The 19,562-nt window shown below is 40.3% G+C and overlaps 1 protein-coding gene across 1 annotated transcript in view; it reads right to left on the reverse strand.

The window, feature by feature from the left end:
• Positions 1-19,562, reverse strand: part of gnsa (glucosamine (N-acetyl)-6-sulfatase a) — a 55,376-nt gene that overhangs the window by 20,456 nt on the left and 15,358 nt on the right. The window contains exons 4-10 of the mRNA XM_061914186.1: positions 16,798-16,863; positions 16,580-16,678; positions 11,921-12,088; positions 6,206-6,288; positions 6,012-6,130; positions 443-546; positions 271-372 (exon numbers count right to left, since the gene is read on the reverse strand). Coding sequence (XP_061770170.1) covers positions 271-372; positions 443-546; positions 6,012-6,130; positions 6,206-6,288; positions 11,921-12,088; positions 16,580-16,678; positions 16,798-16,863 — 741 coding nt within the window. The remainder of the gene's footprint in view (positions 1-270; positions 373-442; positions 547-6,011; positions 6,131-6,205; positions 6,289-11,920; positions 12,089-16,579; positions 16,679-16,797; positions 16,864-19,562) is intronic.

Raw genomic sequence — 19,562 nt, forward strand, 5'->3', positions numbered from 1 at the left:
AGAGAGTGTAAGTACACAAAGGCAGAGTGTAAGTACACAAAGACAGAGTAAGTACACAAAGACAGAGTAAGTACAAAGACAGAGTGTAAGTAGACAGACAAAGTATAAGTACACAAAGAGAGAGTGTAAGTACACAAAGACAGTGTAAGTACAAAGACAAGGTCTAAGTAGACACAGGCAGAGTGTAAGTACACAAAGACAGAGTGTGTAAGTAGACACAGAGAGTGTGTAAGTACACAAGTGAGACAAATAGTGTGTGAGTGTGCTCACCATGACAGGCAGGAAGGACAGACCATCCATGTGAGTCTTGCTGACATTGAGTCCTGCTATGTCCAGGATGGTTGGACCCAGGTCCACGTTGGCCACCAGGAACTGTGCACACACACAAGGACACGTTGCAGGAGAAGGAGAAGAAGAAGAAGAATCAAGTAAAAGTAGTCACCTGACTGGTCTGCTTGGCCTTGATGTTTGGTCCTCGCACCATCAGAGGCACCCGGATATCAAACTCATACAGCTGCCTCTTGTCCACGGGGAGGGAGAACTGACCTGCGTCACACGCCATCACATCTTCTTACAACCACATCTTCTCTATCGTGTCGCAGCACAACTAGTCATCACATTATCAGACTATTTTCACCACACTTGCAGGGAATATTAAAAAACGGTATGAAAAAAGCTCTTTTTTTACTGTTACTTGAAATTTATTCCACAACTTCTCAGCCTGTTTATGCTGGTGGCCCGCCTCCACCCGCAGGGACAAAAAAACTGTAAAGTAACACTAAACAAAGAGTTGAAAGTAGGGACGATCCCATCACGGTTTTATGTTCAGATATGAGCGATATTGGTCGATACCAATACATATTTTAACTGCATTCATTTAAAGCATCAACACAATATTTAAACTACAGTATCTCCTTGAATTGCCGCCGGGGCAAACAACTGTGTTTACCCTTTTTAAATCAAAATGAAAAAAAGAAAGTACCCAAATGACCCTGATCAAATGTTTACATGGAGAGCAATATATATTATATATACATATATGTATATTTACCGTATTTCCTTGAATTGCCGCCGGGGCGCTAATTATTTTAAAACCTTTTCTCACTCCGGCGCTTACCAAAGGCATGCGGTAAATTTAGGCCTGCGCTTATAAATTTGAGTGTGATGTAAGGATACCATCATGAAAAGCACATTTAATAAAAAAAACAACATTATTATGGTCTTACTTTTACTTATAAATGAAGTCCATGCACAGCTCGTGATGATAACTTGTTTATAGAAGTCTTCCTTATCTTTCTTCAGTTTTAAAAGTCTCTGTCTCGATGGAGAGCTTCCTTAATTACCTCCTGCTTTGACTGAAAGTCCAGTTTAGAAAACTGTTTTATTTTAGATATGTAATCCTCCATGTAAAAGTGCAAGCGAGAGGAAAAAATAAACACACGCTGCTCACTCTTGCTGCTTGTTGTCACTTCTTCTAGTCGCAAGAAGGATCACTAGCGCCCTCTACCACCAGGAGGCGGGAGTCATTTAATGACTCATGTTTGACACACGCAGCTACGGTATAGCAATAAAACATAGCTGCTTACTGTTCTTTCTAGCATATTCTTTTTAGCATATTCAATAGCTTGGATCTTAAATCCTACTTCCTTCTTCCCTTTATGCGATTTCAAATTATTGAAATCATCCTCCTCCATTTTGAAAATGATGACAGGTGAAGTGTCACTCGTGACGTGACGAGTTTGACCCGGTGGAAATTCTAGGCATATGCTAATTATTTCGCGAAACAAGTTTGACCCCGCGGAATTTCCCGACACGCGCTAATAAAAATAATATTTGGCGAAACGAGTTTGACCCGGCGTTAATCCTGAACCGGCGGTAATGCTAAGCATGCGCTAATTATTTTGCCAAACGAGTTTGACCCGGCAGTAATTCTAGGCAGGCGCATACTATATACCCGGCGGCAATTCACATACATCTAGTTGGTAATAGTACACAAGGTTGTCCACCAGTGATAATAATACTTGATGATACTTAATATACAAAGAAATGCTGTTTGTTTGCTGTCATGGAGGATATTATTATTATCTTAGAGCAACAGTTCTTAACATCATTGTCCTGGGGGCCCAACTTGTCCACTACTGAGGGGCCCGAGGCCCACTCAAATGTTAACACTGAATTAGTCATCTTACTCTTGATTCTGATCATATTCCATAATTTTATCTAACCTACTTACAGTGTCAAATAAATTGGTGTTAATCCCAAATATTATTATCAAGGTTTATGTCAGGTTGATTACAAAAATGAATCATCCAAGTTATATGACTCTGTATAAATGGTTGTAAAATTTGCTCAAAATGTTAGCATGCTAACAGTTAGCATGGGTCACATTCCAAGTGTGTTGCTGCCATTCAATTATAAGTTCATGATTATTTGCAAAAAAAAAAAAAAAAAAGTTTCTCAGTGTGAACGTGAAATATCTTGTCTTTGCAGTCTATTCAATTGAATATAAGTTGAAAAGGATTCTATTTTTATTTACCATTTACACCAGGGGTGTCCAAACTTTTTCCACTGAAAAATCAAAGCAAGCGGGGGCCATTTTCATATTTTTTATGTTAAAAACCAATACATGTATACAAAAATATACATTTGGGCCTCCACTCAGGCTTGATCAAAGGGTTTTTGGTCAAAAAATATATAAAAAATGTGTCATTATTCAGTATTATTATTTTTATAAATATTGAAGGTTTATATCTCTAGATCAGGGGTAGGGAACCTATGGCTCTAGAGCCAGATTTGGCTCTTTTGATGACTGCATCTGGCTCTCAGACAAATCTTAGCTGACATTGCTTAAGGCGATAATTATGAATAATTTCGCTGGTAATCATAGTGCTAAAAATAACGTACAAAATATAAAACATTCTCATGCATTTAAATCCATCCATCCGTTTTTCTACCGCACCTGTTCAAGAAGTCGCATTAATGGTAAGAAGTATTTTATGTCATGATGGGGGGGGTCGTTTTCCCAGGAAGGCAGACGGACTACTCGGGACATGGCATTTAGGTAAAAACATACAAACAGCAGAGGCACAACTTGGGCTAAGGAACAAAGCTAACGCATAAACAGACTAAGAACATAAATCAAACAAAACTTACTTGGCATGGCATGAAGCACGAAACTATGGCAAGGCATGAAACAAGTCAACACAGGGCGACTGACTGGCAAAGACGAGCTTAAATACTGCCTCTGATTAGTGCTCGGGAAGCAGGTGAGCGGGCATTTTGTCCACCAGAGACAGGTGGACAAAATGAGTAACCAAAGAAAACCAGACAAGGGAGTGGAAAAAAAACAGGAACTTAAAGAGTCCAAAGGACAAACAAAAACATGATCAACAGACATGACATTTTATTTATTATTGGTTAGCTTCAGAATAACAATGTTATTAAAAAGAATAAGAGACTTATTATACTCTAAAAATGTTGGTCTTACTTAAAAATGCACGCACTTAGTTGTATTGAGTGTTAAAAAATACGATATGGCTCTCACGGAAATACATTTTGAAATATTTGGCTTTCATGGCTCTTTCAGCCAAAAAGGTTCCCGACCCCTGTTCTAGATCAACATTAGGTCTATCTGTCAATATAACGTTATTAAAGATTTAAGTTGTATGCTCTTTTTGTCAAAGAAAACCCATTTTTTTTATGGAAAAAAACACGAAATACGTAATATTTTCACCCAATAAAATTTTTAAGTGGACTATTTGAGATTATATAATAATTCAAGCCTTAAAAAGGTCAATAACTCATAACAACATTGATTTTAATTCAATATTGTTGTTATTTTTTGAGCAATGACACTTAAAAGCAAAATAATTGGGGATCCGACTCATTAAAGTGTTAAAAAATAAATTATACATTTTATTAACTGTTTACGGCGTGGCGCAGTGGGAGAGTGGCCGTGCGCAACCCGAGGGCCACTGGTTCAAATCCCACCTAGAACCAACCTCGTCACGTCCGTTGTGTCCTGAGCAAGACACTTCACCCTTCCTCCTGATGGGTGCTGGTTGGCGCCTTGCATGGCAGCTCCCTCCATCAGTGTGTGAATGTGTGTGTGAATGGGTAAATGTGGAAGTAGTGTCAAAGCGCTTTGAGTACCTTGAAGGTAGAAAAGCGCTATACAAGTACAACCCATTTATTTATTTATTTACTTTTAACACAATAACCTGCAGATCAATTTCAGATTACACATTTTTTTGTTTATGTTTTTTTGTTTGTTCGTTTTAGAACAGGGGTGCCCACACTTTTTCTGCAGGCGAGCTACTTTTCAACTGACCAACTAGAGGGGATCTACCTCATTTATATATATCATTTATATTTATTCATTTATGAAAGAGACATTTTTGTAAACAAGTTAAATGTGTTTAATGATAATACAAGCATGTGTAACACATATAGATGTCTTTCTTTCACAAAGACAAGAATATAAGTTGGTGTATTACCTGATTCTGATGACTTGCATTGATTGGAATCAGACAGTAATGATGATAACGCCAGCATTTTCAAATGGGGGAGAAAAAAAGTTGTCCTTTCTGTACAATACCACATGAAAGTGGTTGGTTTTTGGCATCTAATTCATCCAGCTTCCATACACTTTACAAGAAAAACATTGGCGGCAAATTCCGTAGCTTGCTTGATTGACATTCACAGCACCCGAAGGTCTTGTGAGATGACGCTGGCTGCTGCCAGTTCATTGTTATGAAAAAATGACAGAGAGGAAGGCAAGAAACACTTTTTATTTCAACAGACTTTCGCGCCGTCCCTCCCGTCAAAACTCTAAAGGCCGACTGCACATTTCCTATCTTCACAATAAAAGCCCTGACGGAAGGTACGGCGCGAGAATCTGTTGAAATAAAAAGTGTTTCTCGCCTTCCTCTCGGTCATATTTTCATAATAATGATCTTGCAGCAGCCAGCGTCATCTCACAAGACCCTCCTGTACCGTGAATGTCATTTAAGTGACGTCTTGGTGAAGATTGATGATCACTCATTTTTAGGTCTATTTTAAAAAAAAAGCCTGGCTGGAGATCGACTGACACACCCACCGCGGTCGACTGGTAGCTCGCGATCGACGTAATGGGCACCCCTGTTTTAGGCCCTTTTTAAAACAAATTAAAAAAAAAAAAAAGCTTACTTTTTTACATAGCAAACACAAAATATGCAACATTTTCCCCAAAGAATATCTCAAAGTGGAATATTTAATGTGAGTTTTTTGGAGCCTTAAATGTCATTGATTTTGATTCATTATTATTTTTTAAAGAAAGAAACAGCCTGCATGGCAGCTTTGTGTTATTGGAGTCAACGTTGCAACATTTTCTTGTTACATTTCACCTGTTTGCTCTTTTATGTTTTTGTTTTTTTAATAGTATTTTTACAATGTGCCGTGGGGCCGTTAAAAATCTACCTGTGGGCCGCAAATGGCCCCCCGGCCGCACTTTGGACACCCCTGGTTTACAAAACGTGACAACTACACTGGCCTGGGAACGCCTCGGGATCCCCCGGGAAGAGCTAGACGAAGTGGCTTGGGAAAGGGAAGTCTGGGTTTCCCTGCTTAGGCTGTTGCCCCCGCGACCCGACCTCGGATAAGCGGAAGAAGATGGATGGATGGACAACTACACTGTTTTTGTCTACTTTAAGGTATCAAAAAAACACTTAAATATTATTACATACTGTCAGAAAATTAATGTAAATAAATGCAAATCATTATTATTACATACTTAATGGATGAAGTTACCGCACAATAAATGTCATTCATGAAAGAAAACATAAAAAACAAAAAAATAAAATAAAAAAATCTACTTTTACTACACGGATTTCACTTAAAGTGAGTATTTTTTGTAAAGTAAGACCAGCGTCCAAGGAGGGAACTCTGTACAGTTGAAATAACACCACAAATACTCAAATAACAAACATTGTATTATAAGCGGTAGAAAATGGATGGAATGAAGATTGACGCACCTGTGTGGTAGCCGTTGTCTGAGGTGAAGAAGACATAGGTGTTGTCCAGTTCTCCTCTCGCCTCCAAGCCCTTCACCACCTTCTCCACCAAGTCATCCACGGACAGCAGAGTCTGCCACCTTGCCAAGGACACGTGAAGGTCAACACGCCGACATTGATGCAGGATGGATGTGAGGAACGAGGGAGGAACTGACCTTCTCCTGAAGGCATCATCCAGGAAGTTGATGGAGGAGTTGGTCATGGGCGTCTTGGCCTGCCGGATCAGCCAGTGCTTGTCCTGACGCACATCTTAGGTTAGTCCGCGTGTGTGTGTGTCTGTATGTGTGTGTGTGTCGCTACACTGACCAACGCAATGTTAGTTCTCCTCTTATCCCTTATATGTGTGTGTGTGTGTGTGTGTGTGTATGCCGTTGTCTGTGTGTGTGTATGTGCGTGTGTGTGTTGCTACACCGACCAACACATCACTAGTCCTCCTCTTATCACTTGTGTGTTTGTGTTGTGTGTGTGTGTGTCGCTACACTGACCAACACAATGTTAGTTCTCCTCTTATCCCTTATATGTGTGTGTGTGTGTGTGTGTGTGTATGCCGTTGTCTGTGTGTGTGTATGTGCGTGTGTGTGTTGCTACACCGACCAACACATCACTAGTCCTCCTCTTATCACTTGTGTGTTTGTGTTGTGTGTGTGTGTGTCGCTACACTGACCAACACAATGTTAGTTCTCCTCTTATCACTTATATATGTGTGTGTGTGTGTCGCTACACTGACCAACGCAATGTTAGTTCTCCTCTTATCACTTATATGTGTGAGTGTGTGTCTGTATGTGTGTATGTATCTCTTATGTGTGTGTGTGTGTGTAAGTGTGTGTGTGTCGCTACACTGACCAACGCAATGTTAGTTCTCCTCTTATCACTTATATGTGTGTGTGTGTGTGTGTCACTACACTGACCAACGCAATGTTAGTTCTCCTCTTATCACTTATATGTGTGAGTGTGTGTCTGTATGTGTGTATGTATCTCTATGTGTGTGTGTGTATGTGTGTGTGTCGCTACACTGACCAACGCAATGTTAGTTCTCCTCTTATCACTTATATGTGTGTGTGTGTGTGTGTGTGTGTGTGTGTCTGTATGTGTGTGTATGTATCTGAATGTGTATCTGGGTGTGCGTGCGTATGTGTATGCGTGTGTGTGTGTCTGTATGTGTGTGTGTATCTGTATGTGGGTCTGTGTGTGTGTGTGTGTCGCTACACTGACCAACACAATACTAGTCCTCCTCTTATCACTTGTGTGTGTTTGGGTTGTGTGTGTGTCTCACTACACTGACCAACGCAATATCAGTTCTCCTCTTACCACTTATATGTGTGTGTGTGTTTGTGTGTGTGTGTCCGTATGTGTGTGTGTGTGTATCTGAATGTGTGTCTGTGTGTGCGTGCGTAGGTGTATGTCTGTATGTGTGTGTGTGCATCTGTATGTGGGTCTGTGTGAGTGTGCGTGTGTGTCGCTACACTGACCAACACAATACTAGTCCCCCTCTCATCACTTGTGTGTGTTTGTGTTGTGTGTGTGTGTGACTACACTGACCAACGCAATGTTATCACTTATATGTTTGTGTGTCGCTACACTGACCAACACAATACTAGTCCTCCTCTTATCACTTGTGTGTGTTTGTGTTGTGTGTGTGTGTGTCACTACACTGACCAACGCAATATCAGTTCTCCTCTTATCACTTATATGTGTGTGTGTGTATGTGTGTGTGTGTGTGTGTATCTGTATGTGCATGTGTCTGTGTGTGTGTGTCACTACACTGACCAACGCAATATCAGTTCTCCTCTTATCACTTATATGTGTGTGTGTGTGTGTGTGTGTGCGTGTCGCTACACTGACCAACACAATACTAGTCCTCCTCTTATCACTTGTGTGTGTTTGTCTTGTGTGTGTGTGTCACTACACTGACCAACGCAATATCAGTTCTCCTCTTATCACTTATGTGTGTGTGTGTGTGAATGTGTGTGTGTATGCGTGTGTGAGTAGGCGTGTGTGTCTGTATGTGCGTGTGTCTGTGTGTGCGTGTGTGTGGCTACACTGACCAACACAATACTAATCCCCCTCTTATCACTTGTGTGTGTTTGTGTTGTGTGTCGCTACACTGACCAACGCAATGTTAGTTCTCCTCTTATCACTTACATGTGTGTGTGTGTATGCGTGTGTCTGTATGTGTGTGTGTGTGTGTGTGTATCTGAATGTGTGTTTGTGTGTGCGTGCGTGTGTGTATGCATGTGTGTGTGTCTGTATGTATCTGTATGTGTGTGTGTGTGTGTGTCGCAACACTGACCAACACAATACTAGTCCTCCTCTTATCACTTGTGTGTGTTTGTGTTGTGTGTGTGTGTGTCACTACACTGACCAACGCAATATCAGTTCTCCTCTTATCACTTATATGTGTGTGTGTGTCTGTGTGTGTGTGTCTGTATGTGTGTGTCTGTATGTGTGTGTGTGTATGCGTGTGTGTCTGTATGTGTGTGTGTGTCTGTATGTGTGTGTGTGTGTGTCTGTATGTGTGTGTGTGTATGCGTGTGTGTCTGTATGTGTGTGTGTATCTGTATGTGCATGTGTTTGTCTGTGCGTGTGTGTCGCTACACTGACCAACACAATACTAGTCCCCCTCTTATCACTTGTGTGTGTTTGTGTTGTGTGTGTGTGTGACTACACTGACCAACGCAATGTTAGTTCTCCTCTTATCACTTACATGTGTGTGTGTATGTCTGTCTGTGTGTGTGTGTGTGTGTGTCGCTACACTGACCAACACAATACTAGTCCTCCTCTTATCACTTGTGTGTGTTTGTGTTGTGTGTGTGTATGTGTGTGTGTATCTGTATGTGTCTGTCTGTGCGTGTGTATCGCTACACTGACCAACACAATACTAGTCCCCCTCTTATCACTTGTGTGTGTTTGTGTTGTGTGTGTGTGTCACTACACTGACCAATGCAATGTTAGTTCTCCTCTTATTACTTGTATGTGTGTGTGTGTGTATGCGTGTGGGTATCTGTATGTGTGTCTGTGTGTGTACGTGTGTGTGTGTCGCTACACTGACCAACACAATACTAGTCCTTCTCTTATCACTTGTGTTTGTGTTGTGTGTGTGTGTCACTACACTGACCAACGCAATGTTAGTTCTCCTCTTATCACTTACATGTGTGTGTGTGTGTATCTGTGTGTGTGCGTGTGTCGCTACACTGACCAACACAATACTAGTCCTTCTCTTATCACTTGTGTGTGTTTGTGTTGTGTGTGTGTGTCGCTACACTGACCAACGCAATGTTAGTTCTCCTATTATCACTTATATGTGTGTGTGTGTGTCTGTGTATGCGTGTGTGTGTGTGTCTGTATGTGAGTGTGTATCTGTATGTGTGTCGGTGTGTGTGTGTCGCTACACTGACCAACGCAATGTTAGTCCTCCTGTTATCACATGTGTGTGTGTGTGTATGTGTGTCGCTACACCGACCAACGCAATACTAGTCCTCCTCTTATCACTTGTGTGTGTTTGTGTTGTGTGTGTGTGGCACTACACTGACCAACGCAATGTTAGTCCTCCTGTTATCACATGCGTGTGTGTGTATATGTGTGTCGCTACACTGACCAACGCAATACTAGTCCTCCTCTTATCACTTGTGTGTGTTTGTGTTGTGTGTGTGCGTCAATACACTGACCAACAAAATGTTAGTTCTCCTCTCATCACGTGTGTGTGTGTTGTGTGTTGCTACATTGACCAACGCAATGTTAGTCCTCCTGTTATCACGTGTGTGTGTGTGTGTATATATGTGTGTCACTACACTGACCAACGCAATGTTAGTCCTCCTGTTATCACGTGTGTGTGTGTATATGTGTGTTGCTACACCGAGCAACACAATGTTAGTCCTCCTCTTATCACATCTGTGTGTGTGTGTTGTGTCACTACACTGACCAACGCAATGTTAGTCCTCCTGTTATCACGTGTGTGTGTGTATATGTGTGGTGCTACACCGACCAACACAATGTTAGTCCTCCTCTTATCACTTATATGTGTGTGTGTTGTGTCACTACACTGACCAACACAATGTGCTTGCCCTTATCCTACTGAGGATGTCGTTGTGGTTTGTGCAGCCCTTTGAGACACTTGTGATTTAGGGCTACATAAATAATCATTGATTGATTGATTATTATTCATAGTTTGCTTAACAGTAATAGAATATTCTTATATGCTAGTGAGCAGACGTCCGAGATCAAAACTGGGAATATAATCCCAGAGAAGGGGGAAAAAAAACAGTCAGCTATTTTTAAATTGAAGAAACAATATGATGAGGTTATATATACATACATATGTATATATAACCTGGCTGGGTGAGCAGGTGTCGGACACCTCAGTCTCCTTGGACGTATCCTCACTCATCCAATCGGACTGGACACTGGCCCAGAGTGGAGTCGGCTGTCTTGGTTGCTTTGTTGGGTCTGCTCCGGTCTCTGGCCATGCTCCCTCCACCCCAGCGGACAATGGCGTGGAATACCGCAGAGGCCACCACAGTGTATATGTTTCTTTTACTTTTTTATTCATAACTGTATGTAGACGTGTCTTGTTGCATCAGCTGCTTTAATATCTTTAATGTCCTCTGTGTTCTTTGATGTTTCCCTCTTACACACATGTAAGAGGGATGTGTTCTATGGCTATGAGTTGTTTTTTTCCCTTTGCCTCAGTCTGCACGCCCTCTCCAGGGCCCAGGCTAAGACCGATTTTTTAAATTTTATTTTAATCTTCTACCCCCCCCGCCCCTTGTTTACCTGTATCTCACCTTTTTTGTAAGGGGCGCTGGAAGCCGGCAGACCCGTCAGCGATCCTGTTCTGTCTCCCTGTAATGTTTGTCTGATCTTGAATGGGATTGTGCTGAAAATTTTAGTTTTCCTGAAGGAACTCTCCTGACGGAATAAATAAAGTACTATCTAAAAATATATCCTACATAAACAATCTATATATCTCATAGACTGTATTGTATCTCTGTTGCTGCAGCAGCAGAAAATTGATTCTGTCTTGACACTTTGTATTAATATTTTCTATTACATTCTTCCCTTAGATGTTTACAGTCATTGTTTTATATGTATGTCACTTTGGATGAAAGCTTCTGCCAAATACTTCAACATAAACATACTGTATATAAACACCTGAAAGTCTTTATATCAGCTAAAACCACCAATCTGTTTGACTGGATTCAGATTGAAACCAAATTCTGTCTTACCCAACAATGTTAGTATTTGAATATTGTTACTTGAAGACTTATTCCTGGTTACAATTATACTGTTATACTTTGCCTAAAATGAGAATGCATCATAATCAGGGGCGGCTGGTGAATTTTATTTTAGGTGGGGCTGAATGTTTGTAACCCAAACCCCTGTAAGGTCGTCATCCTCCTCCAGAAGATTTCTTTGCAATTTCCACAAACAAATATTGAAGATTTTTGCTCCGTTTCAACTCTGTGGTCATATTCTTTTCACAAAATACAACCAATAGTACGGTAATGTTAAATCTTACTTGCGAAAAGTAATACCCCGATTCCTTTTTTCAACAGTCCGCTCATTTGAGCAGCAAAACGCTGAACACCATCTTTGTTTTCTACAGTTTAGGCTGCTTGTCATCACCACTTCAAGATGGCGGCCCAATTTCTCGCCACTTCAGTCAATGCTGCGTCTTCTCCTAAGATTCCTATAGACATTTTTACTTGTAGACGTCATTTTTATGTCCAGAACTATGAAATGAACTTCCGCATTAGAGGGGCCCTTTAAGTATAATTTAAGTCCAAGTTCAGACTTGCATCATTGTGGGAACAGAACTCAGACACGTGTTTGTAAACATGACACACGAACGCCATTTCTTGGAGAAGTCCTACCTTGCCGTGGATGTTGAAGTTGGGGTCTCTGGGCGCCCGGGTGTTGTTGAAGCGGCCCTGGTACTGAGGGGCCGCCGTCCAGGGCGAGTGGGGCGCCGGCGTGGACACCATCATGAAGAAGGGCTTGTAGCTGGACTTGTATTGGAGGAAGTTGAGGGACATGTTGGCCTGGGAGAGAGAGAAGACTGTTTTTCAACCACTGTGCCGCGGCTAATTTCACCTATTTGGGTTAAAAATATTTTTTGCAAAGCATTAATTATAGTCTGCAAAATGATGTGTTGTTGTTGAGTGTCGGTGCTGTCTGGAGCTCGGCAGAGTAACCGTGTAATACTCTTTCATGTCAGTAGGTGGCGGATTGATTGCTTTGTATTTTTGGGAAACAGCGGGAGGCATAGTCAGGGTTTCCCACACATTCATTTATTTGTGGCGGCCCGCCACGGAAGAATTACGGCCGCAACAAACAAAAATCAAAAAAATAAATAAAATATATATATATATTTTTTTTTCGGCTTTTGACTCGCTCGACCGCTGATAAAAGCAATGGGACTCTTGTCTGTGAATGGAGCTTGTAGTTACATATTATATAAATATGTAAATATTATATAAATATGTATATAAATACCGTATTTCCTTGTAATATGCGCCTGCCTTGAATTATTTTACCGCCGGGGGTGTAGCTCGGTTGGTAGAGTGGCCGTGCCAGCAACTTGAGGGTTGCAGGTTCGATTCCCGCTTCCGCCATCCTAGTCACTGCCGTTGTGTCCTTGGGCAAGACACTTTACCCACCTGCTCCCAGTGCCACCCACACCGGTTTGAATGTAACCTAGATATTGGGTTTCACTATGTAAAGCGCTTTGAGTCACAAGAGAAAAAGCGCTATGTATAATTCACAAAAGAGAAGGGTCAAATTCATTACGTCACGAGTCGTCTTTTTCAAAATGGCGGTGGAGTTTTTTTTGTTCCACAGCCATACAGATCACACTGATGGTTGTGATATAAAACAACTTGTCTTTAACACTCTTACTAATATGCGCCACACTCTGTGAACCCACACCAAACACATTTCTGGAGAACATCGGCTCTGTAACACATTATAAACGCAACATACCACTTACCCAGAATGCCATGCATCTATGACTCTTGGCTATATTATTCCCCCCGCTAGCACCAACCCTCCCCCCTCTGTGCGCCGGTTGAGGTGGGCGGGGTTGGGGGCGCGTGTATAATATGGCCAAGAGTCATGGATGCATGGCATTCTGGGTAAGTGTTATGGTGCGTTTATAATGTGTTACAGAGCCGATGTTCTCCAGAGGAATGTGTTTGGTGTGGGTTCACAGAGTGCGGCGCATATTAGTAAGAGCGTTAAAGTTGCTTATATCACAACCATCAGTGTAAAAGGTATGACTGCTACAGGAAAATACCCAAAAAACAGAAAAAGCCACCAAAATAGGAGCACAAGCAAAAAAGTGCAAATAAGTCAGGGTGTGATGTGACAGGTGGTGACAGTCCACCTACTTTGAGACAAGAGCTATAGTGATGCATGCTTGGTTATGCTATAAAGCAGGGGTCACCAACCTTTTTGAAACCAAGAGCTATTCTTGGGTACTGATTAATGCGAAGGGCTACCAGTTTGATACACACTTAAATAAATTGTATTTCTGTCTGTTATTCCGTCGTACATTTTTTTTCATTTTACGGAAGGTTTTTTTTTTTGAGAATAAATGATGAAAAAAAAACACTTAATTGAACGGTTTAAAAGAGAAGAAAACACGAAAAAAATTAAAATTAAATTTTAAAAGAGTTTATCTTCAATTTCGACTCTTTAAAATTCAAAATTCTACGGAAAAAAAGAAGAGAAAAAGTAGCTTATTCGAATCTTTGTGAAAAAATAAAAAAAATAATTAATGTAACATCATTAGTAGTTTTTCCTGATTAATATTAATTTTACAATGTTTTAAATAGGTTAAAATCCAATCTGCACTTTGTTAGAATATATAACAAATTGGACCAAGCTATATTTCTAACAAAGACAAATCATTATTTTTTCTAGATTTTCCAGAACAAAAAATTTAAAATAAATTCAAAAGACTTTGAAATAAGATTTAAATTTAATTCTACAGATTTTCTAGATCAGCAAGAATATTTTTTTTATTTTAATCATAATGAGTTTGAAGAAATATTTCCCGAATATTCTTCGTCGAAAAAACAGAAGCTAAAGTGAAGAATTAAATCAAAATGTATTTATTATTCTTTACAATTAAAAAAAATAAATGTACTTGAACATTGATTTAAATTGTCAGGAAAGAAGAGGAAGGAATTTAAAAGGTAAAAAGGTATATGTGCTTAAAAATCCTAAAATCATTTTAAAGGTTGTATTTTTTCTCTGAAATTGTCTTTCTGAAAGTTATAAGAAGCAAAGTTAAAAAAAAAAAAATAATTTATTTAAACAAGTGAAGACCAAGTCTTTAAAATATTTTCTTGGATTTTCAAATTCTATTTGAGTTTTGTCTCTCTTAGAATTAAAAATGTCCAGCAAAGCGAGACCAGCTTGCTAGTAAATAAATACAATTTTAAAAATAGAGGCAGCTCACTGGTAAGTGCTGCTGTTTGAGCTATTTTTAGAACACGCCAGCGGGCGACTCATCTGGTCCTTATGGGCGACCTGGTGCCCGCGGGCACTGTGTTGGTGACCCCTGATCTACAGGCCTACTGAAATGAGATTTTCTTATTTAAACGGGGATATCAGGTCCATTCTATGTGTCGTACTTGATCATTTTGCGATATTGCCATATTTTTGCTGAAAGGATTTAGTAGAGAAAATCAACGATAAAGTTTGCAACTTTTGGTCGCTAATAAAAAAGCCTTGCCTGTACCGGAAGTAGCAGACGATGTGCGCGTGACGTCACGGGTTGTGGAGCTCCTCATATCTGAACATTGCCACCAGCAGCTAGAGCGATTCGGACCGAGAAAGCGTCAATTTCCCCATTAATTACAGCGAGGATGTAAGCTTCGTGGATGAGGATAGTGAGAGTGAAAGACTAGGAAAGAAAAAAAAAAAAAGAAAAACTTAAAAAAAAAAAAAAAAAAGGCGAGGGCAGTGAGAGCGATTCAGATGTTATTAGACACATTTACTAGGAAAATTCAGAAAAATCCCTTATCTGCTTATCGTGTTACTAGTGTTTTAGTGAGATTATATGGTACCTGAAAGTCGGAGGGGTGTGGTGACCGCCAGTGTCTCCTGTGGGAGGAAGTAATAGTCCGCAGCTGCAGGAGGACGCAAGCTCCGCTCATGTCTACGGTAAGAGCCGACTTATTAGCACAATTTTCTCACCGAAACCTGGTCGGGAAGCATGTTCGCTTGACCGCTCTGTTCCATAGTAAAGCTTCACCTTCGGGAATGTAAACAAGGAAACACCGGCTAGGTTTGTGTTGCAATACACCGCTTCCCACCTACATCTTTCTTCTTTGACGTCTCCATTATTCATTGAACAAATTGCAAATGATTCAGCAACACAGATGTCCAGAATACTGTGGAATTATGCGATTAAAGCAGACTACTTATAGTCATACCGACGTTTTCAACAGGATACTTTGTGGGAAATTTAAAATTGCAATTTAGTAAACTAAAAAGGCCGTATTGGCATGTGTTGCAATGTTAATATTTCATCATTGATATATAAACTATCAGACTGCGTGGTCGGTAGTAGTGGCTTTTAGTAGGCCTTTAAAAACAGAGATGTCGGAACACCGGCTGTGTTTGTGTTGCTAAAGGCGGCCGCAATACACCGCTTCCCGCCTACAGCTTTCTTCTTTGACGTCTCCAATATTCATTGAACAGATTGCAAAAGATTCAGCAACAGAGATGTCCAGAATACTGTGGAATTATGCGATTAAAGCAGACTACTTATAGTCATACCGACGTTTTCAACAGGATACTTTGCGGGAAATTTAAAATTGCAATTTAGTAAACTAAACCGGCCGTATTGGCATGTGTTGCAATGTTAATATTTCATCATTCATATATAAACTATCAGACTGTGTGGTCGGTAGTAGTGGCTTTCAGTAGGCCTTAAAAAACAGAGATGTCGGAACACCGGCTGTGTTTGTGTTGCTAAAGGCGGCCGCAATACACTGCTTCCCGCCTACAGCTTTCTTCTTTGATGTCTCCAATATTCATTGAAAAGATTGCAAAAGATCAGCCACACAGATTTCCAGAATACTGTGGAAACATGCGATGAATACAGATGACTTATAGCTTGGAACGATGCTGGAACAAAATGTCCTCTACAATGCGTGACGTCACGCACACCCGTCATCATACCGCGACGTTTCAGCAGGATACTTCGGCCCGAAATTAAAAATTGCAATTTAGTAAACTAAAAAGGCCGTATTGGCATGTGTTGCAATGTTAATATTTCATCATTGATATATAAACTATCAGACTGTGTGGTCGCTAGTAGTGGCTTTCAGTAAGCCTTTAAAGTCATATCCAACAATTGCGACGACGACTTTTTACTGTCAACTGAGTTTCGTTTTTTTAATGATTTCTACTGGTGGTGTGCCTCCGCATTTTTTCAACGCAAAAAAATGTGCCCTGGCTCGAAAAAGGTTGAAAAACTCTGGCATAGAGGATTAGAATCTAAGAAGAAGAATCCTCACCAAGACATCCGTCAGGTAATCTTTGTCGTAGTCCGCTCCGTGTTTCTCCGTCTTCCCGTTCACTGACAGAGTGTAGTTGTAGTATTTGGAATTCTTCTCCTTCAATGGAAAACACAATTTTTGTGTTGTTATTATCCATTTACCGTGAGCTGTGATCACAAGTTCTGGGCCGAGGACTTTTAAAGACGCCCCGTTACGATGTAAGGAAGAAGTCCTACCAGTCCGACCCAGTAGTTCCAGCCGGGAGGAACATGCTCCACTCCGCCAGCTTCAGAGTGGCCGTACTGCAACACAAAAAGTCCTATTCAGTTACGCTACAAGCAAGCCCAGGTCGGTGGAAACACGCTCAAATATTGAAAAAAAGTTTTGCGTTGAACTTGACGTGAGTGTGATGTACAAGGAACTTTGTTGTCATAGCAACACACATGAGGAAACACGAACTTACTAGATGAGTACTGCACAAATAATAGTATTTATGTACAACAAAGTCGTGCTAATAAGTTTGTATACCCTGGGAGGATTTATGAGTTTTTGACCATTCTTCAGAGAATATGAATGATAACACAAAAACCTTTTTTCCACTAATGCTTAATGGTCACGTGAAGCTATTTATTAGCAAACAACTGTTTACTCTTTTCCAAATAAAAACAACAAAAGAAATTACCCAAATGACCCTGATCAAAAATTACATGGAGAGCAATATATATATACATACATATATATATATATATATATATATACACATACATATATATATATACACATACATATATATATATATATATACACATATATATATATATATATATATTAGGGGTGGGCAAATTAATGCGTTAATTACGAGTTAACTCATCAATCTATTAATGCCGACAATTATTTTATCGCACATTTGCGTATGTTGTTTACATGCTTTTATTTTGTTAACGCCTTTTCTTAACAAGATGGCGTCGGCCGGATGGGCTTCGGCGTCGAGGGGCTCTTGGTAAAGATGGAACATTTGGCAAAAATACCGGACAATTCTGCAAATTTCATGGCTGGCTTACAGCGTGGTCACTCCGGGATCACTTACGACCGCCAGACAATTCTGCATGTGGATAGATCGGGCCGTTTTGGACTAAATGACGCGTGCTTGCTAGACCGGCTAGCTAGCATGGGAATACTTTGCCGGCTACATCCAGCGGCCTGTGAAGCAGCGGAGTATATGTGTTGTCTGTCTATTTATGAATAATCCAGACGAGGAGTGTTGGCTGAGTTCTTAATGTTTGCTTTCAGAGCGTGCATATCACAACATACAAAATGCCGTCATGGCGACACAACCTATACCGGGCTACCGCGCATGCTCGTCACTCCTGTTGCATGCTGGGTAGGCTAGTTCTTTTTTTCCCTGGCTCATAACATCACAATATAGTACCATGTATATGATGCGTTCAGTTTATCAAAGCACCAAACAAACAATCGGAAAATTCCCATCATATCAATTCCTAGATATGGTCATAATTATTTTAAGTGCACTACGCAGAATAAACACAACATTATTAATATTGCTACTACGGATAATTTGATCAAAAATTCCCTCAAACAGCCCACTACCTATAATATAGGTTTTTTAAACATAAGATGCGTGATAAAAAAAATGTTTCTGCTGTTACCTCAGAAATTGCCTGTTCAGATGTTATGATTGTGGCTCAGAGATTTGTATGTAGATTATATTTATTTTCCATAACAAACAGGATAACTTAAATACCCTGGCAGTGGTAGTAATAAGCTTAAATGTTTGTATTTACAATTTTGGAGTTGATTTTCATAAAATATGCTATTTAACTGCTACTGTTTAACAAGGACTGATTTAAATTGTGTTTGCACAACAAATGTTTTGCCACTTTTGTTCATCCATCCATCCATTTCCTACCGCTTATTCCCTTTCGGGGTCGCGGGGGGCGCTGGCGCCTATCTCAGCTACAATCGGGCGGAAGGCAGGGTACACCCTGGACAAGTCGCCACCTCATGTGGGGGAATATTCCAATAAAGGTGCACTACACACTACTTTTGAATTCATTATTGGGCTTTGCGTATACAATGCAGTTAATCGCGATTAATCAGAGAAATAGTGCGATTAATTTTGATTAAAATGTTTAATCGTTGCCCAGCCCTAATATATATATACATACATACATACATACTAGGGCTGGGCGACATGGCCTTTTTTTAGTATCTCGATATTTTTAGGCCATATCGTGATACACAATATATATCTGGATATTTTGCCTTAGCCTTGAATGAACACTTGATGCATATAACCACAGCAGTCTGATGATTCTATGTGTCTACATTAAAACATTCTTCATCACACTGCATTAATATATGCTACTTTTAAACTTTCATGCAGAGAGGGAAATCACAACAGAAAGCGCATTTACTAAACAGTTATTAAGCAGTGACACAAACATTCATGTCATTTCCACAACAGAAAGTGCAAGATTGTCAGAGACATTTTAAAACAAGCTATTAAGTGCACTTTTGTGCATGATGTCACTAAGATGACATATCAAAACAACACTAAATTAAAGTGCACTTTTTATACAGAACGCCACTATAATGGTTCAAAACAGATAAAGTGCACTTTTGTGCATGATGTCACACAAGATATTTCAATAAGTGTCAAATAAAAATGAGCTGCATGATAGGAAATCAAACAGTGCATGGGTGTCAAACTCTGGCCCGCCGTGTAATTTAATTTGGCCCTTGAGGTAATATCAATTTAGCATAAGAGCTGGCCCGCCGCTGTTATACAGCGTCGGTGCCGCTGTAACACCGCATTCACCGCTAATACTCATACTTGCCAACCCTCCTAATTTTCCCGGTAGACTCCCGAAGTTCAGTGCCCCTTCCAAAAATCTCCCGGGGTAACCATTCTCCCGAATTTCTACCGATTTCCACCTGGACAACTATATTGGGGGCGTGCATTTAAGGCACTGCCTTTAGC

This window comes from Nerophis ophidion, linkage group LG10 (assembly GCF_033978795.1).
Source record: "Nerophis ophidion isolate RoL-2023_Sa linkage group LG10, RoL_Noph_v1.0, whole genome shotgun sequence".
NCBI lineage: Eukaryota > Metazoa > Chordata > Actinopteri > Syngnathiformes > Syngnathidae > Nerophis > Nerophis ophidion.